Below are 21254 nucleotides of genomic sequence, written 5' to 3' on the forward strand. Positions count from 1 at the left end.
ACCTGTACAATCTTTTGCAGCCGCCATTTTCCAAGATAGACAAAAGACAAAAAAGCCGTCGTATTCATAAGGTATCCATCCGAAACGTGCCTAAAGGGTATTTAAATCGATACAAAGATAACAGCCGTTACTCCTTCATCTTGACATAGTTGCTAGGGAAAATGCCTGTTCTTGTGCCAATTTGTCCCGTCCTATGCGCTGTTAGTTATTGTGACGACGTTTGAGCGATTACTGTTGAATACATACCACCAGTCGTTATCGCTCTCGGTTCGCTTCAGTACAGTGATGACATCTCCCTTCTTGAAGCCCAGATCACCTGGTTGATCCGCATCAAAGTTGTACACAGCAACTGCCTCGTTCTTCTTAAGCATTGCTTGCTTGGCACCGAAGTTCGGCTTGGGAGCCGCTGGCCGTCCAGGGCCAGCCTTCTTTTCGGCGCCGAATCCTCCTGAACCTCCTGTGGGATTGTCACGATAAACGTAGTCATTGTTCGCTCCACCACCAGAAGCAAATGTGCTGGAACGCGTGGGCCCGCCAAAACCGCCTGGTCTGTCGTATACATCGTCCTGCCATGTATTCGACCGGCTGGGTCGTCCGAAGCTGTCATCATATGAACCTGAGCCTGTACGGTCGCGCTGCACGCCCTCGCCCATCGCAGATCCACGGCGACCGTTCCACACAACATCGTCGTGCTGCTCGTCGTATACAGGAACGTCGTTGTACATTGCGTCGTCGCCACCGCCTCTCATGCCGTTGAAAACGCGCGAGTTAAGGATGTTCATGAGAGGGGCGGCTTGAGGAGGTGGCCTCACAGAACCGGTGAGGAGCTGCTGCGCTGTGAAGCGCTGGCCGTACATCTTCTCATTAGCATCACGGCGCTCGATGATGGCAGATCCCTCGAGGGAAACACCAGCAAAGAGACCCTTGGTCTTGGAGTAACTGAAGATGCCGGCGACACCTTTAAGCGAGGCAGCGCCGGCTGCTTCGGCATTGCGACCGACGGGACCAGCTGCCAGGGAAACATTGCCACCCAGTGTCAGAGAGCCTGCCTGAGCAAAGGATCGGACGGCGCTCGAATCGTTCAGAATAAAGACAAAATCGGTCAATTCGAAACCAACTTGACCACCGAAGCCGGCTCCGGCGGTCGCAATAGCGCTCGGGGCACTCCAACCACCCTCAGGAAGTCGGGCGACGACGAGACCGCTGCCAAAACGGCCTGAGCCGAGGAAGCCGGCCTTCAGAACGGTGATGATGGCAAGGCCCTTAGCATTGGCGAGGATGGATGGAGGAATGACCTTGTCGGGACCGAAAGACTGGCGAGGATTGATAAAGGAAGTCAGAATCTTGCCGCACTTCTTACATTCCGCTGTTGAGGAGTTGTGTTAGCCATGTCTCGCACTTGAGCTGATCGGTTCATTGAGGGGTGGAGTGGCCCATGATGCGCGATCATGAATGCGGAATTGGTGGCTCGACTTACACGCCATAGACGACGGAAGGGGATTGTTGATGCCCATCTTGATACACTCAACCAAAGCTCAAGAGATACAATGCACAAACAGGAACAGGGATCGAAAGTAGTCTTCGCGCAAGTCGAAAACTGTTGTTGGAGGAGCCAAGAAGCTCTCAATACAAGGGCGAGTGAGTGGGGTTGATATGATAGGTATAGTAGCCAGCTTGTCCGGGTTGCGTCGTCACCAGACGAGTTACTGCTGCGCCTCGATGGTTTATGCCAAGGAGTGGACGTAAGCAAACGAGTGTAGAATATTCTGCGGCGATATTATACAAGACTTGCAGGATCGACAAAGCTACCAAGAAAGAAAAGTAGAGGTCTAGAGTCTGTTAGGTGCAGACGTTGGACTTAGGTAGATGCACATTCACGGCACCTCGTAATGGGGAAGCTTCCATCTCCTGTGGCGCAGTAATTCAGGTAACCTGGCGTCAATGTGAATAACGATAAATCCACTGTACTTAGAGCCTTTTGTAGCTGCCCAACCATTTTCTTTCATCAGGCCTTGTCTGTAACATGTTGCCCCGCCTCAGGCGCCAAGGTACAGTACATTTCCAGCCTTTTTTTTGGTGTATGGAGAAATCTCCAGTTTATCAGCGGACGAAGGTGTGGCTGTTAGTCGAAGTGTGGCGATGTCATTATCAGAGTACGTACCACTAAAGTCCAGCGCGCCCGCGTGAGGTGGCCGTGGCGGACTTGGAGCCGACCGAGGAGGCCGTCATGGCTGTCGGTTTTGTGTTAGAACTCGAACCCCTTTCACAACTTGGCACTTGACATTTCGAGGATACAGCTCACGACGACGAAGACCTCTCGTCTTCTGCAAAGCGACGACAAATAATACGCAAAATAATCTGTTCTAATCGAAAACCAGACCATACCGGTAACCCCTGTTTCGCTCATCCCTAACTTCCGACAACTTTCACCATGTCTGAAGCCTACGAACGAGAGCGCCAGAACAATGCCCGCCTAGATGAGCTCTCAGCAAAGGTCTCCGCCCTTCGCGGTGTGACAGTCGACATTTACGATAACGCCCGAGCCCAGGATGTCATCGACAACACCGTCCGTATACCCCCTTCGCAAGCGACAACTTACAGCCTACTAACCTCTTAACAGTCCGATACCTTCTCTTCCATGACCACACAGATGAAGGGCTCCGCTGGCCGCTTAACTCGCATGGCTGCATCAGGCAACCGTGTCGCTATCCTCAAGTTGTCGGGAATCGTTATTGGCGTTTTCTTGGTGTTATTCTACGGTGCAAAATTGTTGTTCTAAGAGCCTTGACACAGGTATAAGCTGGACAGGGAACGATCATAATACAAGGTGGCCGTTTGGTAGGGAAGACGGACGTTTAAGGTGGTATACACAGATGGTCAAGGGCATCCAAGTGTACACAGCTAAAAGGCTAAGGAGTTGTGTCCCATGATTTTTACTGTTTTGGCAGCGTTGGGTCGGCGTTATTTGAATACACTCACATTGCTTCATCACTCGAATCAATATCATAATGGTCGTACAATTTAAGCCATCCTATTTCGCGTCTACTTGACTCCTAACATGCAAACGCCCAAACATGCCTGCAATTGTTTTATAGAAACCCCCGCCCAAAAGCCATCTAGATGTTTCCAAAACTCACTGCCTACTGCCACACGTTAGAGAACAAGTCTTCGTCTCCGCCAAAGCCACCGCTAGGCTTGGCTTGACCACCACTGCCACTGGCAGCAGGTCCACTGCTTGTCCATCCTCCAAACTCCTCATCAGCCGATACCTTGGGCGATGCAATAGGATTAAAGCCCCCTGATGCTCCAGGAACGATAGGTGTGTTGGCAAAGGCCCCTCCCGTGTTGCCCCAGCCAAAGTCGTTGGCCGCGGGCTTTGGTGGTTCAGGGGCTTTCTGGACGGGAGCTGGTGTGGGAGCTGCAGGGGCTCCCCAGTCACTTCCACCCCAAACATCAGCACCAGAGAAACCACCCATAGAGCCGGCTGCGTTAGCATTTGTCGTAGTGCTGGTTGGCACGGCGGTAGGAGGGCTTTGAGGGGATGAGAGATTGAAGACAGAGTTGGTAGAAGCGGCTGCGGGCTGTGGTGGAGGAGGCGATGCGGTCACAGGTGCAGAAAGATCGAAAAGGTCACCCATGGCGGAGGATTGAGCGGGCTTGGGCGCGGCAGGAGCAGCAGAAGCCGCAGGCGGTGGGGAGGAAAAGCCACCGAAGCTCGAGAAGTTGGAAGACGGCTGCTGGTGGGCAGGAGGAGTAGGTTGAGAAGGTTTGCTGTTGAAGAAGCTACCTCCTCCTAGGCCACCAAAAGTATTGCTGCTTGATGTGTTACGACTGGCGGAGCTGAGGCTGGCAAAAGGATCGGGAGCGGCGGGCTTAGGGGAATTCGAGATGCTGAGACTACTAAAGGCGTCGTTGAAGCCACCAACAGAGCCTTGAGACTGGTGGCTGAAAGTGGGAGAGGCAAGGCCACCAAAGCCTCCTGCAGATGACTGTTGCTGAGGTTGAGCAGGAGGTTGCGATTTAGGCGCAGTAGCATATAGAGATAGGATAGATTGTTTCAAGTCGGGACGAGACTGACCGCTCGGGGCAGTACCAGTTGTGCTAGCCGGTCGAGGAGGAGCCGCGGGTTCACCAAAGAAGTCAAGTCCAAGTAGTGAGTCCTTTGTGCTTGTTGCCCTTGAGGGAGCAGGCTCGGCCTTGGGAGCAACCTTCGCCGCCTGAGGGGCAGCGCTGCTTGATCGCACAGGAACAGGGTCTCCGCCGATAAGATCTCCCTGGGGTGCAGGGCCAGATTTCGGTGCTTGTGAGTTGCCTAGGGATGCCTTTCTGATGGACTCCTTGCGCTCTATGACTTGCTTCTCCTTGACAATACTAAGGGGCACATCGTCGTCGCCATCAGCATCTAGAGTAGCGGGATCGGGCATGGGACCGTCCATAACCCATCGCTTGAGTTCGTACTTCGTTCGGATAAAGTTCTCGATCTTGGCTTCGGAAGGGGCATGGCCTGGCGCAAGCTTGGCCTCCCAATATTTATTGGCGCGAGCGTTTCCCCAGCTCAGAATGCTTTGGAGTTGTTCGTCGGTCCAGGAATCGAGGTCGACGGATTTGACTCGGCTGATGTGAGTGCCCATGCCACGATGGATGCCCGAACATCGGATACAGATGAAGACACCTAGGTTCCAGCTGGCCCATCGAGGATCTGAAAAGGTCAGAAGGAATGTGCTAGCAAACTTGTAGTCTAATACATACGCTTGTTTCGTTTACAATCAGAGCAGACCTTATTGGCCTCCAACTTGAGGAGACTCTTGATGGTAGCTTGGTTTTGCGCCGCCCGCTCAGCAGCGGGGTTCGGGGCTCTCCTGGACATGGTGAGATCTGATTAATGAAAATAAACAGGACGATCGGAATAGGTTTTGGTGGGCTTCGAGGTGAAGGAATTCGAAGCGTCACTCTGAACGAGTGTTGTTGCAAAGTGGCAACCTGTTCGAAAAGGGTGTGCCTAGAATTGGAAGAAGGTGGTTGATAGGGAGGTGCCAAGGTGGTCGAGTCGGTGATGTTTTAGTTCCCTTCAGCTGCCCAGCGGAATTAATGCATGGGCGGGGCGGGTCTGGACACTCCACTGCGTGGTAGGTACCTGGCCCCTGGAATTGGCGGGGGTTACAAGACTGCACCAGCCACTAGACGATCGAAGCGAAGCTTTCCTTTCACCTTGCACCATGATATTTCTTTTGTGAATAGAGTCAGGTTGAAGGAATTTGGAATTAATTATCTCAGCCTGCTAATTGTCTCAAAGAAACTCAGACCTATTGTCCATTCTTCAATGGTAAATGGATCTGTCTCACGTGATGAGCTGAAGATATCTTTAGGACCCAGATCATTTTGGTAAGATGCGAAACATGGGGGCTGAAACCGAAGCCTTATCGTACTCGAAGACAATAAGACTTTTAAACTTTTAGAGTAATCGTCTCACAAAGTTGAATCATCAAATTACCGAATTTGGAATTGTACCGGCGTATTCAAGCGCAAATACTCGAACCGTTGGGCCCCAAAGGGCATAAAGCGGATAACTAAGATGTGGCTGTGGCGGGCTTAGCAGCAATAATTCGATGATGCAAATGATTCCACAGTTCGCAACTCATGATTTGTCACATTTGCCAACCGGTTGCCACTAAGACCTGGGGACTTATAACCTCTCTCTTGAAAGTCATGAATGATAGCTTGGTCTTCAATCAAATATAAATAATCATATACAAGTCCTTTCTCAATGCGCTTCTCTCCATTACTATCAACACTCTTCTACACTTTCTCAAATATCACCCGCGTGAGACCTCCTCTGCCTTCACACCTGGCTTTTCGACCTATTCCCCTTCGATCTATGTCTGGTATTCCTCTGTTGGGCGCTTTATTTGGCACTTCATCCAAGAACTCTTCCAATATGTCTTACCCTGATCAACGTTCAAACGACGAGTGGCGAGCCGTCCTCAACAAGGGTATGTTCTCGCACTGCTACCATCTCTTCTACACAGTAGCTAACATTCGCAGAGCAATTCCGTATCCTGCGTGAGAAGGGTACCGAACCTCCTGGTTCTGGAAAGTTTGACAAGCATTATCCTGAGCAGGGTGTTTATACCTGCGCTGGTTGTGATGCACCACTTTATAAGGCGAGCCACAAGTTCAGCTCTGGTTGCGGCTGGCCAGCCTACTTTGACAGCATCCCTGGGGCCGTTGTCCGTCATGAGGATCGCGCTTTCGGTATGGCACGAACAGAGATTGTGTGTGCCAACTGCGGCGGTCACCTAGGACATGTTTTCAAGGGCGAGGGCTTTGACACGCCCACTGATGAGCGTCACTGTGTGAACAGCGTCAGTTTAAGCTTTTCACCCGATGATAAGACTGTCAAGGATAAGCCTGAAAGCAAGGCTTGATTTGAAGCATACGGGTTCAGGAAAGACGAATGACGAGATTAAGGACTATATGGCGCAGAGTATGAAGTGACGTGGTACTTAGCTGAAATTGAAACATAACAGTATTGAACAGCGAACGGATTCTACAGCGACTGGTCTCATGGAACTCTCCTTCATGGTGCTGACTACATCAAGTTGCTGTTACACATGCTAACCCGCCTAAGCTTTATCAGATCTTTTCAATCAAACCTCTCAGGAAAGTACAACCACTCTCCAAGTTCCGCATCCCAGTGTCGGAATCTTTGAGCATCCTGGTCCCAAGTCCAGTAGTTATCGTCCATATCACCGTCTTCGGAGAACTTGATTTCGGGGGGTGTCAAGGCTTCTCCCTGTATATATGCTTCTTCGATGCCGCCATCTATGGGATGGCTCTCGAAGGTAATATCCAAACAACGTATCTCTTCCTCCAAGCCATCTACCAGTGAAATTTCAGTCTTTCCGTCGACTCTTCCTTGAACGTATGTATTCCTTTCCGAGCGAGTGTCGGTCGCCTCATCCTCAATTTCGTTGTTTCCTGGGGATGTATATGTCGAACAGTTCAACGCCTCTTTAGGATAGGATATAGGAAAGGATGCTGCGTAGGCTCGAGGCACTTGACCTCCATAGACGGACTTCCGTTGGGGGTCCTTCAGTTGTCTCTTACGAGATTTCCCTCTCATGGATGCTTCCGCAGAACGGGTTATACTATAAATATTTCCTTTTCCAGCATAAAGATGGCTAGGCACGAGCACCTAAAAAGGCATTAGTTTAAAGTCGTGTAACAGGGGCTTGAACAAACATCCATACCTTGACCAATGCATTGTAACAACTCTGTTCATTGTTTTCTCGGACATCCGTCCTACCTACTGGACAGCGCATGAACAAGGCTTTGATGGCAATATTGGGGACCATCAAATTAACCAATCTAATTGTTTTCCTGGTGCTTGAGTCAAGTTTTTACTGGGGAGACTTGTAATGTGATTTCTGGCAATTCCGTCAAAACAGCTTTCTGGAAGTCTATGGTGCAAGTCAGAAAGAGAGGACATACTCAAAGCAGCGATATACTGACTGTAGTAACTTCTGGTAACTATTGGTTTTGAGTCTTCATTGACGTCCTTGAGGTGCATAGATGGACATTTTTATGTCCTGGCCTCATTGAGGTAACTCGGAAACGGGCGGCATTCAGCTTTCGAAGTCGTAACATATTACGATGACGAGGCGAATGTGTTATTCCATGTGGTACGCTATCTCGTAATCATTTAATGTGAAACTGGTCATTTGAATCTGCTTTCTGTCAGAGCCTGACGCCCGGAGACTTATGTGTCTATGAGGCGCAGCAGCCTGACAACCTCATATCTGGTTGCCTTTCAAATTGAGGTTGAAAGGCCTGTGATTGTGACAAGGCGATGGTAGTTACAGGAGTGGAATGTAACTGTGATTTAAATCCGCATCCGCGCCTCATCAAGAGTGATGAGATGCGGTTTCAACCATGCGTGGTCAGTCTCAGTCGTACAACGCACCGAGGCGGCTCTTTATTTCACCGTTAGCAGCACAGCCGCCTTCAACGAGTCGGTAAAGCGAGGCTGTGCAGAGCGACAAGTACCAGAGACCACTCAAAACGCTTATTTTTTAGGTGTTTAATGGAAAAGAGGATCGAGGCAGACAATTGGACCAGTATGCCTCGGGAAAAAGAAACATGCTGTTACATGGCCTTATCCAATGGCTGGCCACAGATATCTGCATATTCGCTGCGCTGCCTGTCACGATGTCGAGGGAAAACCTAGCAGAGGTGATTTTACTCGGACAACAAGCCTCATCTACCTGTTACATATATCAGGTTGAAACTCATACCCCGCCGCTACATTATTCATTGTGTCTAGTTCACGTTTAAGAATCAAGGTCCCTGTCTTTTTTAACAATATTTACTCATCTACCAGGCACTATTCTCTGCCTAATATCCATTTCTTCTACACTCTAATACTTACCCATGACTCCGCCGAGTAGACAAAGAAACCCAGCTCTGGCTGGTAGGCCTGGTCGCTTGAAACTCAGCGTGGAAGAAGCCATCAGACAAGCTTCGTCTCGCTCGCGGTCACCCACTACACTCAGTCCTATTTCCAAGGATCGATCGAGACGTCGAAGTAGTTCGTCTACTACTTCTCATACGATTGAGTCATTCCGACGGCGGGCTGGAAGTGACAGATACTTTGATGCTCTGGGCTTTCAAACCCAGGCGAATCAACCCGAAATTTCCATACCATTTCCACCTCTCGGTTCTCAGGACTCTTCACCATTCCCTCGATTATCCATTGACGAGTCCGCCGTTTTCACAGATGAGGAGCCTCCAAGCCAAGGCCAGTCTCCTATTACTCAGCTATCCGGGCCCAACTGGCAGACGCCAGCACAGCCCCTCTCAAGCACCCTAAGAACTCGGTCAGCACGAGTCAAAGATGGGCAGATGATCCGAGTTACTCTCAAAACTCAGACCACTGAAGTACCGTGTATTGCCAAGTGCTATCTTACTCGGGATTTGAGTGTCGTCGACAACGACTTTGCTCGCAACTGGGGCGTCAAGATACATCCAGTGCCTAAGCCTCGCTGGAAAGATGCCCGACACTGGTGCGTGCTGGATGTAATTGACGTGGAAACGATTGGTAGTGTTCAGAAACAACTGTCAATTCGGCTTGGCAAGCTTCCAGACCAGCGGGTCAGTGTTGAGCTTGGCATTGATGCACTCAAAGCTCTCCATCTAGTTGATGAAACAGGTAGGTAGAATGTCGTCCTAATTAGCTCATGTTAAAATGTAGCTAACCCAAAGATAGAACAGTTATCTCGATCTGCACCTCCTAGCCAATATCTACCATGGACTGGCATCAGCCCTCCTTACCTGCAGCAACCTCAGGATATCCTCGGACCGTATGTGCTTACACCTCCGGCACCACAACAATTTACCACTGGTCGTAACCGTGCCCTTACGGTACCTTCGATACCTTCTATTAGGATTGATACAACGTTCGACACTTCACTTTCAGTACCAAAATCCGTGGGTGACTCGGGTTCTGGCGAAGACTCTAGTTCACCATGGGAATGGGATGCTCTGTCGATAGCATCTCAATCATACCAAGACGATGACAGGAGCGCCTGGAGTCCGGCTGTTTCGGACTGTGGTGGCCTTTCCTCTTCTTTTGACACTTGTATGAAATAACAATCTGCAACTCGGGGCTTTCTTCTTGGTAATTTTTGTTTCCTTTCCTTGATGGAGAATGGAGTTGAGCTTGTATCAAAATTCATATGTTTTCTAATATTGATACCCAGTTCGGGCATGGCAGTGTCATGAATCAGTTTTACCAATCTTCAACAACTTAAAAGATTGGGGGCCGGTTATTTCCTTGTGATAATTGGGGGACCACGTGCTTATCACACTCAGATCAAGTCGTCATTTTTTGGAGTATTTCTTACTTTGTTAGCCACCTCGTGACGCAAGAGTGAAAGCAGTTGGAGAACTTCCCCCGCGCTGAAAGCTGGGGAAATAACATGTGATCGGACACTAAAAGAGCCGCTAACAACGCCAAGACTGGGGCGACGAGATGCCTCGGTCGGTCGGTCTCACGGTTTGAAGTCCGTTCTTAGGTAGTCTCCATCTTCGGCCATTCTTTACCATCTTCTCCTGTGACAAAGCTGACCAAGCCCGAGTCTACTCCTACACAACATCCGAGGTCTAACGAGGTTTCTCTCTGTATAATAATCCTCTCTGATACTTTTTCTCCCCCTCAACCAACTTCTGTCCTTTGTTTTGCGCATTATACCCAGTACTCAACTCTCTCCCTCACATACTTACCTACCCTTATATCATAGCAAAAATGGGTGGTATGTCTTCTCGTCGCACTGCGATCATCGCAAACTCAAACTAACTATCCTCCTAGTCACCGACAGAATCATTCAGATTGGAGGCCAGATCTCTGGTAACCCGACCGCTGGCGGTCGCGAGAAGATCCTCCAGAAGAACCCTGACGATGTATGTTGCCAAGCATTGCCGTATGCACCGGTATAGTTCACTGACCATAACTAGATCGTTGTCACCGCCGCCTGCCGAAGCGCATTCACCAAGGGAGGCCGCGGCGGTTTCAAGGATACCCCCGCTGCTGATCTCATGGCTGGTGTTCTCAAGGCCATCCTCGACCGCTCAAAAATCAACCCTGCTCTCGTCGAGGACCTATGTGTTGGAACCGTTCTCGCCCCCGGTGGCGGCGCAACTGAGATGCGCGCCGCCAGCTTGGTCGCCGGTTTCCCTGAATCTATCGCCGTCCGAACCCTCAACAGACAGTGCTCTTCTGGTCTCCAGGCTACCGTCGATGTCGCCAACCAGATCAAGACTGGCATGATCGATATTGGTATTGGTGCTGGTGTTGAGAGCATGTCCCTGAACTATGGCCCTGGCGCTGTCTCCGAGTTCTCAGAAGCCTTTGAGAACCACCCCGAGGCTGCCAACTGTAAGGTGCCCATGGGTGTCCTCTCTGAACAGATGGCCAAGGACCTCAACGTCACCCGAGCTGCACAGGACGCCTTCGCTGCCTCATCATACCAGAAGGCTGTCAAGGCCCAACAAGCGGGACTCTTTGACGAGGAGATTGCTCCTCTCAAGGTCAAGTTCGAGGATAAGGAGGGTAACACTAAGGAGATTACTGTCTCCAAGGATGATGGTGTCCGAGATGGCATCACCGCTGAGTCCCTGGGCAAGATCCGCCCTGCTTTTGCTAAGGATGGTTCTATCCATGCTGGTAACGCCAGTCAGATCTCTGATGGTGCTGCAGCTGTCCTTCTTATGAAGCGATCTACTGCCGAGAAGCTCGGACAGAAGATCCTCGGCAAGTACGTTTGCGCCTCGATCGTTGGTGTCAAGCCCCTTCTTATGGGACAGGGCCCCTGGAAGGCTATCCCCAAGGCCCTCGATCTTGCCGGTATCTCCAAGGATGATGTCGATATCTGGGAGATCAATGAGGCTTTTGCCAGCCAGTGCTTGTGGTGTGCCAACGAGTTGGGTATTCCCCAGGAGAAGATCAACCCCAAGGGAGGTGCTATTGCCTTTGGTCATCCCCTAGGCTGCACTGGTGCCCGACAAGTTTCTACTCTTCTATATGAGTTGAAGCGAACAGGCCAGAAGGTTGGCGCAACATCTATGTGTGTGGGAACTGGTATGGGTATGGCCGCTATCTGGGTGGCCGAGTAGAGTTCATGTACAAGTATATATAGCATGTATTAAGAGCATTTAGTATTTATTTCAATTTATCCTTTCTAGAATCCTTCTATACAAGTTCCTACATTCTTTTCATTCGCAACCTCAATCAGATGTGTTCCCACAACGAGATCCATCAGCCCAAGCCCGACGCTCTTGTATACTACAGTGCCATCTCTTAACCAACGACATAGGTGGTCCTCTGATTTTTTCTTTTCTTTGTCCAAAGAGCTACTGGAGTTCTTCCTTGAATGGAAAAGGGAGCTGGATCTGCGCCCTTCTGAATCTACTGAACCCGTAGGACTGGTCGGGGCTTCACTAGCATTGCTTCCGCTGCCATAGACCGTGGACATGGAGCTCATCCTACCATGGATATCTAGCTTATCCATGTCAGAAGAGAAAGATGCCTGGCTACTAGAAAATCCGTCGGACTCCTCTATAGCTAGACGATGGAGCATCACAAGTTCTCCCAGCCTGCCATTGATGTCAGTGATAGTTTGGAGAGGAGGAATAAGCACATACTCTACAAGTTGATGGGGTCCAATATTGGCATCGATAATCTCGCCTGCTTCTTTAAGCACGCCTTTGATATTATCAACAACGATTACTCCGCCTTCGACTGCATGCTTGTGGAAGTGTCGATGGGGCTTGTCTTCCCTCTTCACTGCTAGCTGGATAAGGTCGTCTGGAAGCTCCCGCATTTCTGGCGTATAACTTCCAACAGCAATGATGAGTCGTCCTTTCTTGCGGCCCTCATGAGACGTTAAGATGGATCCATCAAAGAGGTCTTTTTGCGAGGCGGTGCAGCAGTAGATCACATCTGCGTCCCTTATCTGATCTTTCACCAGGCGTCGATACTCGTGGAATGCGGGGATCAGGAGACCGAACTTAGTGTCTGACCAGCCTTCTCGTTTCTTGATCTCAGGAGGGATGCTGGCGAATCTCTTCAGGATTCCAGTCGCTTTATCGCTCCACCTATGATTTATAACATGAACGTGTTTAATAGTACTGCCTCGGATCATCAGGGCAAGCCGAATATGCCAGTAAGCCTGAAGGCCACTACCAAATACGGTCAAGGTCTTGACATGATTGCGGCGCTCCAACAGACACGTCGATGCCAGAGCTGTTCTGAATGCTGTGAGAGCTGTTGCATTGACGATTCCAAGCGGTGATCCATCTGGCCTGAACAGATTGAGAACACCAGTAGGACTAATCTGCGTAACACTAGAATGCTGGGATGCTTCTGTACTGGCCAAAGAAATCACTAATTAGTTAGATTGACTCGTCTGTACCGTAAGATGAAGTCTCACCTTTGCAGCCCATTCCACAGGGGGCACATGAGGGCATATAAAGCGTCTTGGCCATGGTCTCTGGATGTAGTGTTGAGATACGTTCCGGTTGCTGAAAGGCTTCCTCGAGAGCCGGCACTCCGGTAGAGAATTCGTGTAGAGATGAAGCCAGAACATGGCGAAACTCATCAAGCTCGTCAACGGTAAGACCTTCCAGGATGGAGTTAACCTGGTCGTTTGAGAGAATGGTATAAGTCATTTTCCGTGAGGCTTCATTCACTGGACTGACTTTCCAAAAATGTGCCAGGTTTTAATAGCAGAGAGCTTGTAATGAGTCAGCTGGTGCAATAGAATTGGCGGTTCACTGGTTATCTGGTTGAGTTTCACAGTCAGATCATGAGTCAAAAACCAATGAGTGTTGCTTGATAAGCTACAAAGACAGAATTGATGCGTGTTAAAGATGATGTAATGGTGTAGAGGCAGCTTATTTATAGGTAACTTTGGCAGGTCCCCGGATCTTCTACGGGAGGAAACACTCCACCTCACCACGTGGTAAGAATAAGGTACGATCGTGCAGGCCATGGAACGTTTAGTTAGGTGTTGTTGACAGGGCTGAACTGAGGCTATTCGTGTGAGAAGATCTCGATTGGGGTAGGTCTAGATGAGTTCCTGACAGGATTCGCTCATTCATATAACTTGACAGAAGTTGATCAATTGTCACGTATCCGTTAGCCGGTCCATAGAATTCTGTAGAACGCTAATTATGAAAGTAAACCAAGGTACTCCGTATAATATCTTTTGACGCAAGACAAAGCTAGTCTTGTTCTTGTTATACCACCACAAACTCCTCGAATCGTAATTTAAAATGATAGCTGGACCTTATAGAGTTAAGGATATGACTACCTACAATATGCAAGAATCTCGAGTGTTGATTCGTGGGCGAGCTTATAATACAGCTTCTAAAGGGTGCCTGAAGTTCAGTATAACCTCACATTCAAAGTCGATGTCTTCAAATACGAATTCATGGATCTCCTAAACAACATTCACTGGCTGACTGGGCCTTGTCGTTGATAATCTTGGCAGTTGTCTCTGTAAAAGACTCCATTTGTGAGCCAACTCCGCTTCACTCTGGGCGAGGCTTGGCGATGCCGCGTGGTCAACGTACGTCACTTGGCTGTGCAGAGAATAGAGCTGCCTAAACGGAAAGTAAATATATGTTAAGCAAGAGAGCACAAAGTAATAAAAGAAATAAGGACCACAAAAGCTTTTGTTCCGTCTCAGCAGACCCAGAGATCCGAAACCCAAAGCCTTGGTCTCATCTTCGCCAACTGGACCTATCAATAGCGCACAATCCCTCCTCCTTACAGGGACCCGTTCCCCTACAAACACAAAACAACCAATGCCCCGTGGAGCATCCACTCACCTGCCCTTCCATTAACTTGTCCGTCCGTATTGACACTTGGAGCCAAGCCCTTTGACCCTGCACCAGCCTCAATCAAAATTGGGGACCACCTCAGCAACCATACCATCCTGCGCCTACACCTACGAAGAGGCTACGTTCATCATTTCAAACTTCGCATCCCCCTCGTCACAGCAATTCAAACTCTCCACCTCTCGATTCAGTCTCCATCGCTGTCGCAACCATCGACAAGTCTCGATACGCTTTACTGCAATCAGATTACGATCTCGAATTGGTTTCTTGGAAAACATCAGTCACCTCCCTCGGCTGGTCCAAGCCCGAATACGAACGCTCGACGTAAGCTGGCAAGATGACGCTCAAGGAGGAGTTCCAAACGCGAAACTTCAGTATGTCGCTCTCGATCGACTGCGCTTGGTGGAAGGTACTAATATCTGTGTAGGCATCTACGGACAATGGTAGGCTACCGATCCTCGGCTGTATACAGCTTCAACCATAGCTATTGAGCTGTTAAGCCACTCTGCGACATGACCCATACCGAATGAACTGCGACGTAACAACCGACTAACACTATTCGTGTATAGGCTTGGAATTCTTTCCATGATCATCTGTCTGGCTGTTGGAATCGCCAACATCTTTTCGTTTAATGTTGTTCGCATTATCTTCTGCGCCTTTGCTATGTAGGTATCTCCCATGTCATGATGAAGCATCGAAATTAACCATGCACAGCGCATCGGCCTTTGTCATTCTTTTCATTGAGGTCCCTCTTCTTCTCCGAATCTGCCCAACCTCCGGCAAGTTCGACGAGACGATTCGCAAGATCTCGACCAATTACATGCGCGCGGCCGCCTACGGCGTCATGTCTGCTCTGCAGTTCATCAGCAATGTCAGCGGCGCAAGCAGCTTGATTGCCGCTGCTGTCTTCCTGCTGCTGACTGCCCTTTGCTACCTGCTCGCCGGTATCAAGGGTCAGGCATTTGTCGGCAGCAAGACCCTTGGTGGCCAGGGTGTCGCGCAGATGATTGTGTAGGCTCGACAGTTGCCAACCCGACCAATTTTGTGACTCTAGCACGAAGCGAACGAGCCACTAAGTTGACATCTTGCACTGTGGAGTTTGCCAAGTACAGGAGGGCGCCTGAAGCTTCCCGTAGCTTGCAGGTGTAGGAGGACATGGGGATGATGATGGAAAATCTGCTTATCTCGACGATTTAGGGTCCTGCCAAGAGCAGCGGCCTGTATACCCAGCTGGATTTGGCGTCTGGGATGAGGAACGGCTCATGTTTTGATTGAAGTTGATGTCATTTCGTGAACGATTTTCAACGGCTGCGTTATTTGAGTTATTTCGCTAAAATTTGATTTCATATATTGTATTTTCCTCATGAGATCTTGCTGTGACCGTGTCGATGTTGTTTCAGTACATTTACCCACTAACAGATATTGTTCGATGTTACGAATCGCATTTCTGGGAAGCTATTGATAGCTCTCGGGATCGCCGCCATAGCAATGTGGTTATTCACCCATGTCCATCATGTGATAAGGCCTGCAATGTGCTCAAATCAGCTGCATATCAAAAGACGGCAACCCAGTGTTCATAATTCTAGACAAGAAGCACGTTGTATAAGGTAGTGTTTATTGAAGCTCTGATTCCCTCGTGATATGATACCTAGGCTTTTCTGCTAGGCGCTAGTTTGAATTTGGTTGATGGCTGAACGGACTGGGCTGTGGACATCTGTTAGATTCGAGACCTCTTTACGTCCAGACGGATGCTGCGAGGGATTTTGCTTGCTTTCACGCCAACGAGCTTCGTGCCATGGCGTTCCACAAAACCAATGCTCCTTTGTCATGAATAAAAAACAACCCATTACAATAGCAGAATGAATCATAGAACAATTCAATATCACATACTCTACTCATCACGGTACAAGAGTTAGCAATGTCTAGGGTAACCGGACCGGTCAACTGGAGCTCTGGTTACGGAGATGGCGTCAGAACGGACCTTTTTGGGACAGCTGCGGAAAACTTCTCGGTCTGATGGCATCATGTACAGGGTGGAGGGGTCAGACGGGTTGTGATTCGACTGGAGGATCGTGATACTGTAAGATGCTCAGGGGAAACAAAGTTTTTTCCATCACAGGTGGGCGATCATTAACGCCAGTCTTTGCTTCTATTTACAACGACATAGAAGCTGAAAGAAGTCTAGAATCTCGAAAACAACAAGATCGTCTTTGACCTTTGTTAGCTGATCCAAGTCGAGACTCCAGTTTTACTCGGGGACCACGACAGGTACTTGACTCTGAATTTTTTTACAGCAACAAAGGGGCCTCGTGGTCTCTTACCAACAACGTTTTCACTTGCAATGCATGGTTTGATAGCTCCGTTCCAGCTGGTCAGGCGACCGTCAGGTTTGTTCACCGTACCGTCCAGTAGCACGCCGTCGAGTAAGCGTCATTCTTTTGACCTCTTATGGACGGGAGCGTCAACAGGAAGAAAATAGCCGGCTGTAGCATCGATCGGTTGGTGGGGAATACACTGCAGGAGATCCCCGCCATGATGAACTATGGCGGGTTGGCGGGAGCGAGCTGTTGAGAGTCTGAGTGAGTACCTCGCTTATGATTCCTTCTCATGATGATATTCTGGTCAAAGACAAAGCCATGCATAATTTCAAGATAGAAACGAGCACCTGCATTGATTTGGCTGTCGCACCGCGCGTCTCAAGTTTCATTAATGGGATTGGACAGAGGACAATCGTAGACTCATGGAATCGTACACAGATTCAGGGACTTCGGACTGGACTGTGGTATCATAGTTATGCGGGGTGCACTGTATCCAGGGCCATGCAAGTGACGAAAATGCTTTATTTGGAAAGCTCTGAGGTAAGCTTCAGAATAGAGGTCAACAATGGGATGAGGTTATAAGATGTACTCAATTCGTGCTTGAAGATGAGTAGAATACACAAATTACAGCTGAGTATTGAATCAAAACTATTACTCGAAGATTGCCGAGAAAAGAACAACCTCTTTGCATTCTCCATCTTTTCAACTCGTTAAAACAATCCACGATCTAGCTACAGTGTTGATCAGAAACGCCTCGCACCGTCCGACTTGGCGCCATCGCCATCCCTGTTTTCACAACCAGTGACGACGAACAAAAGTCACCAGCTCCGGTGGCACTTCCTGTCACCTGGACGTTCCATTTTGTATCGTATTGAGGCCAGAGTCTGGCATATAAATACACTGATTTAGTCGAGCCCGCTGCCAGCTTGAAATGTGCACATAGCTTTTGTATATCTTGTCTTATCTTACACCTCAAATCCCCAACCAAAACCTGTTGTTAGTATTGAACTATAGGTATCTGTACTGCTCGTGCCTGAGCCAATCAATACCAATCACGGCAACCCCATTGGTAAGTTTCTTCGTCCCTGACCAAAAGATCAATGAATCGGTGTGCGACGGGCGCAACACTAGTGGGCGCAGCAGGGTGTGCCCGTATGTGGGATTTTCTATCGCTTTCTGATAGCAATGGATCCATTCACAGGCGCCTCCTCTAACTCGTGAACCGTGGATCCGATAAGCCCAGGGGCTGGTCCAGCGCTGTAGCTACCTGCAGCTGGAACCGGCAACAGGTACAACCTACAGGCACGGCACGGGCACATGGATGGATGGAATCTTGTTGATGGGACGTAGACTGGGATGGAGGCCAACAAATGTCTTTAAATACCAGTCTATGCCCCTGTCACGGTCAAGTCCCAATTCGTGCTATAGCTTCCAATTGCCTTGATTCTACACTTGTTATTTGAACTTGATACTAATTGCTTAGTATTGACCATTCGTTGGTCGTTCCAGATCATCATCATCACACAGCCCGTCTTACACGAAACTGGACTTACTTCTCTTATTTTGTTTCGTCAACATCCTATAATCGCTCCTCTGAGCATCTGAATATCAACAATGACCGCTGCCGCCATGCAACAACCTCCCGTTATTCCTCCCCGTCCGGCTAAGGGCCAGGACAAGAACGATTCCCTGGGCAATGTTCCCAAGATTCCACCTCGTCCTTCATCGAAACGATTTGACCGCTCGATATCTCCCAATCCCGATCGATTCGCTCCTTCACCTTTCAATGAGGGCATTCCTCAAAAGAGTCCCATTTCTGCCCGATTCAACCCCAACGATGCTCAACAGGACCCAATCAACCGCCCAACCAGCGTCTCAATGCCTTCGATTGGCCAGGAGGGAGCTGAGTACAGTGCCGTGACCCACGAAGTCAAGCCCGAAGAGGTCCAGGCCGATGAGGACAACAGAGCTGCGTCACCCGAACAAACACGAACCATTGCCGAAGACCTCAAGCTTCATGCGCCCAAGCCTTCCCTGCCAGCTCAAAGCGCCAAGCAGCGTGTTCAGGCTGTTACCCGCACCGACTCCGACAAGGCAGCACAATTTGGCATTGGCCGCCCTGGATCTACACAGGGCAACAAGAAGCAGTCTAGCAGCAATGTGTCGGTCAGTGACGGCCGCCCTGAGGTAGAGGATGAGCATGGTATCCCCGAAATCGGCCAGCGCGTGCCCATGAACCCTCATCTTGGTGATGTTCAGGCCCCTTCGCCTGGACCTGGGTCCGAGGAATTCAAGAAGCACCACCACCGCAAGCACAGCTCTCGTGGTGGACCTCCGGGCAGCTATGGCCTCCACGGCCATGGTGTTGCACCCTTGGACAAACTCGAGAAGGAATACTACGAGAAGCACCCTGAAGCCCTTAAGAGGGAACATCAGACTCCTCTGCATGACCGTCAAAATGACTTTGCCATGAGCAAGGATGACCTGAACAAGCTGGTCAGAGACACGCGATCTCGTGGTGCCGGCCTGGGTAAGTTGCACGTCTACTTGCGCTAGCACTAGCTAACGAAATACAGGCACATCTGGTTATCAGGCTACGCCTACTGATGAAGTTGGCTTCCAGGCCAGTGAAGAATATACTTCCCGCCTCTCTCCCCGACCCGCTTCCACCAATGAAGGCAAGGTTCAGCCTCTGTCATTTAAGTCGGAGATCATTGGTCCCGATGGTGAACATACTGTGCACGTTGACGATCCTAAGCACCCAGAGTACCGCTCGTATGGTAACGAAGATCCTGCTGTAGACGAGGAGGACCATGAATACACCGCACCCATTTTGGCTGCCGACGAAGTCAAGAATGATGATTCTTCTTACAGCCAGCGTCCTGCTGTTCACCCTCCCGCTGACCGTCGAGGTAGCGGTGACTTGGAGGAACCGACAAGTCGACCTCTGAGCAGGTCTAGCAGACCCAAGAGCAGACCCACTAGCATCTATAAGAACAATGACTCTCAAGAATTTGCTCCCACTTCTCTGGACGACGTCGAAGAATATGAGCCTCTGTTCCCTGAAGAGGGCAAGAAGGAAGCTCAGAAGCCAGCACCTGGTAACAAGGCACGACACCATTTCCCTAGCAAGGACATTTGGGAGGATGCCCCAGACAGCGTACACTTCACTGTTGAGGTTTCGACACCTGATCAGGCGGACCAGGCAGAGCAGGCAGAGGAACCGCGACGACGATCATCTGCTATGGATCGTCCTAAAACCCCAGCTCATATCTTTGCTCAGAGACAAGAGGAACTTGCTGAGCAAGAGGCCAGTGGTCCTGTGGATATTCAACCCCCGAAGAACCATGATAAGCCAATCTGGTACGAATCAAAGGAATCCGATTCTTTCCTTAACAACAACAAGAGACCTTCCGCTAGTCAACGATTCCCCAGCAAAGATATTTGGGAAGATGCCCCTGAGAGTCAGCTCTACGAGACTACCATCTCTGATTCCCCAGAATCCGAGGTTAAGGAGGAACCTAAAGAGGAACTTGTGGAGCAGAACAAGCCTTCAATTCCGGAGCGACCGGCTAGAAAAGCATCTGAGGATCGCCCTGCAATTCCAGAGCGACCCAAGCCCAAGCACACAACAAGCGATGAGGGCAAATCAAGACCTCCCGTGTCAGACAAGCCAAAACCTCAGATCCCTCCTCGACCTACAAAAGCGTCATCAGGGGACTCGGCAGAGCCCAAACAGAAGCCTCCAGTGCCAAGTCGACCGGCCGGTAGCAAGATTGCCGCCCTTCAAGCAGGCTTTATGAGTGACCTGAATAAGCGTCTCAAGTTAGGACCTCAGGCCCCTAAGAAGGAGGATCCCAAGCCGCAAGAAGATCTGACGGAAGAGAAGGAGAAGGCCCCGCTTTCGGATGCTCGCAAAGGTCGAGCCCGGGGCCCACAGCGCCGAGCTCCGGCGAAGAGCCCCGCTGCGGCACCGTCGCCCGCCGTGCAATCTTCAGGCCCTTCTTTGTCATTCTCAACCCCCCAGACTCTCTGGTCTATTGATCCTGAGGGCTCTCTGTCAGTATCCGGCGAGCAAACTCCCGTTTCTGAATCAGAGCCAGCGGTGGAAAAGACTGAGGAGCCGGTCGCTGAGCCCGTGACATCCCAAGAACCGCTACCCAAGTCTGAGCCTAATCTTGAGCCCAAGCCGGAACTTCGATCAGAGCCTGAATCCGAATCAGTTCCAGTGCATAGGAATCCGGAACCCGCAGCAGGAAAGCTACCTCAAGAAGCTGAGCCTGAGCTTCCGGCACAGCAACCTGCCGTGGAGCCCTCCCCAGAGCCTGCTCCAGAGGCGTCTCTCCAAGAACCTGAGCGTGAACAAGAGCCAATTCAAGTTGAAAAGACTCTCGTTACGAACACAGCCGGTGAGAGTATCTTGGAGACTACCGTGGACAAGACGGAGGGAGGTGATGCAGTTGAGCCTGTTGCAGTGTCTGATGAAGTTAAGCAGTAAATAAAAGAATGATAGCAGGTGGGTTGAGGGGGGCATAGGTA

At 49.9% G+C, this 21254-nt stretch overlaps 10 protein-coding genes across 10 annotated transcripts; 6 read left to right on the forward strand and 4 right to left on the reverse strand.

Moving 5' to 3' along the window:
* Positions 1 to 127: 127 nt before the first annotated feature.
* On the reverse strand, positions 128 to 1514 carry BKA55DRAFT_591444 (uncharacterized protein; the record flags this gene model as incomplete). The annotated part of the gene is made up of 3 exons (XM_046195248.1): positions 128 to 191; positions 247 to 1366; positions 1478 to 1514. 3 exons carry the CDS (start codon positions 1512 to 1514, stop codon positions 128 to 130), a joined length of 1221 nt encoding a protein of 406 aa, XP_046053158.1.
* Positions 1515 to 2220: 706 nt separating this feature from the next.
* Positions 2221 to 3003, forward strand: BKA55DRAFT_560901 (uncharacterized protein). The gene is made up of 2 exons (XM_046192125.1): positions 2221 to 2566; positions 2621 to 3003. The coding sequence occupies exons 1-2, from the start codon at positions 2432 to 2434 to the stop codon at positions 2777 to 2779; spliced, it is 294 nt and encodes a 97-aa protein (XP_046053159.1). The 5' UTR covers positions 2221 to 2431; the 3' UTR covers positions 2780 to 3003.
* An 8-nt stretch (positions 3004 to 3011) lies between these two features.
* Positions 3012 to 5057, reverse strand: BKA55DRAFT_560903 (uncharacterized protein). The gene is made up of 2 exons (XM_046192126.1): positions 4750 to 5057; positions 3012 to 4699 (listed from the first exon to the last, which is right to left on the reverse strand). Exons 1-2 carry the CDS (start codon positions 4865 to 4867, stop codon positions 3141 to 3143), a joined length of 1677 nt encoding a protein of 558 aa, XP_046053160.1. The 5' UTR covers positions 4868 to 5057; the 3' UTR covers positions 3012 to 3140.
* Positions 5058 to 5935: 878 nt separating this feature from the next.
* On the forward strand, positions 5936 to 6425 carry BKA55DRAFT_591446 (Mss4-like protein; the record flags this gene model as incomplete). The annotated part of the gene is made up of 2 exons (XM_046195249.1): positions 5936 to 5990; positions 6043 to 6425. The coding sequence occupies 2 exons, from the start codon at positions 5936 to 5938 to the stop codon at positions 6423 to 6425; spliced, it is 438 nt and encodes a 145-aa protein (XP_046053161.1).
* A 218-nt stretch (positions 6426 to 6643) lies between these two features.
* Positions 6644 to 7355, reverse strand: BKA55DRAFT_536292 (uncharacterized protein; the record flags this gene model as incomplete). Its single annotated transcript, XM_046189807.1, has 2 exons — positions 6644 to 7195; positions 7251 to 7355. The coding sequence occupies 2 exons, from the start codon at positions 7353 to 7355 to the stop codon at positions 6644 to 6646; spliced, it is 657 nt and encodes a 218-aa protein (XP_046053162.1).
* Positions 7356 to 8430: 1075 nt separating this feature from the next.
* BKA55DRAFT_591447 (uncharacterized protein) lies at positions 8431 to 9648 on the forward strand (the record flags this gene model as incomplete). Its single annotated transcript, XM_046195250.1, has 2 exons — positions 8431 to 9208; positions 9251 to 9648. The coding sequence occupies 2 exons, from the start codon at positions 8431 to 8433 to the stop codon at positions 9646 to 9648; spliced, it is 1176 nt and encodes a 391-aa protein (XP_046053163.1).
* A 655-nt stretch (positions 9649 to 10303) lies between these two features.
* On the forward strand, positions 10304 to 11670 carry BKA55DRAFT_536294 (Thiolase, N-terminal domain-containing protein; the record flags this gene model as incomplete). Its single annotated transcript, XM_046189808.1, has 3 exons — positions 10304 to 10310; positions 10367 to 10458; positions 10513 to 11670. 3 exons carry the CDS (start codon positions 10304 to 10306, stop codon positions 11668 to 11670), a joined length of 1257 nt encoding a protein of 418 aa, XP_046053164.1.
* Positions 11671 to 11735: 65 nt separating this feature from the next.
* BKA55DRAFT_504920 (uncharacterized protein) lies at positions 11736 to 13224 on the reverse strand (the record flags this gene model as incomplete). The annotated part of the gene is made up of 3 exons (XM_046187142.1): positions 11736 to 12150; positions 12199 to 12940; positions 12987 to 13224. The coding sequence occupies 3 exons, from the start codon at positions 13222 to 13224 to the stop codon at positions 11736 to 11738; spliced, it is 1395 nt and encodes a 464-aa protein (XP_046053165.1).
* A 1510-nt stretch (positions 13225 to 14734) lies between these two features.
* On the forward strand, positions 14735 to 15412 carry BKA55DRAFT_686865 (uncharacterized protein; the record flags this gene model as incomplete). Its single annotated transcript, XM_046198990.1, has 4 exons — positions 14735 to 14771; positions 14825 to 14840; positions 14967 to 15062; positions 15112 to 15412. The coding sequence occupies 4 exons, from the start codon at positions 14735 to 14737 to the stop codon at positions 15410 to 15412; spliced, it is 450 nt and encodes a 149-aa protein (XP_046053166.1).
* Positions 15413 to 18329: 2917 nt separating this feature from the next.
* Positions 18330 to 21213, forward strand: BKA55DRAFT_536297 (altered inheritance of mitochondria protein 21; the record flags this gene model as incomplete). Its single annotated transcript, XM_046189809.1, has 2 exons — positions 18330 to 19245; positions 19292 to 21213. 2 exons carry the CDS (start codon positions 18330 to 18332, stop codon positions 21211 to 21213), a joined length of 2838 nt encoding a protein of 945 aa, XP_046053167.1.
* Between the last annotated feature and the right edge of the window lie 41 nt (positions 21214 to 21254).

Source organism: Fusarium redolens (genome assembly GCF_020744475.1).
Source record: "Fusarium redolens strain MPI-CAGE-AT-0023 chromosome Unknown BKA55scaffold_4, whole genome shotgun sequence".
NCBI lineage: Eukaryota > Fungi > Ascomycota > Sordariomycetes > Hypocreales > Nectriaceae > Fusarium > Fusarium redolens.

Coding starts and splice junctions, on each gene's coding strand:
- BKA55DRAFT_560901 (XM_046192125.1), top strand. CDS start 2,432: ATGTCTGAAGCCTACGAACGAGAGCGCCAGAACAATGCCCGCCTAGAT. Junction 2,567..2,620: donor AGGATGTCATCGACAACACC/GTCCGTATACCC, acceptor ACCTCTTAACAG/TCCGATACCTTCTCTTCCAT.
- BKA55DRAFT_560903 (XM_046192126.1), bottom strand. CDS start 4,867: ATGTCCAGGAGAGCCCCGAACCCCGCTGCTGAGCGGGCGGCGCAAAAC. Junction 4,700..4,749: donor TGATTGTAAACGAAACAAGC/GTATGTATTAGA, acceptor TGACCTTTTCAG/ATCCTCGATGGGCCAGCTGG.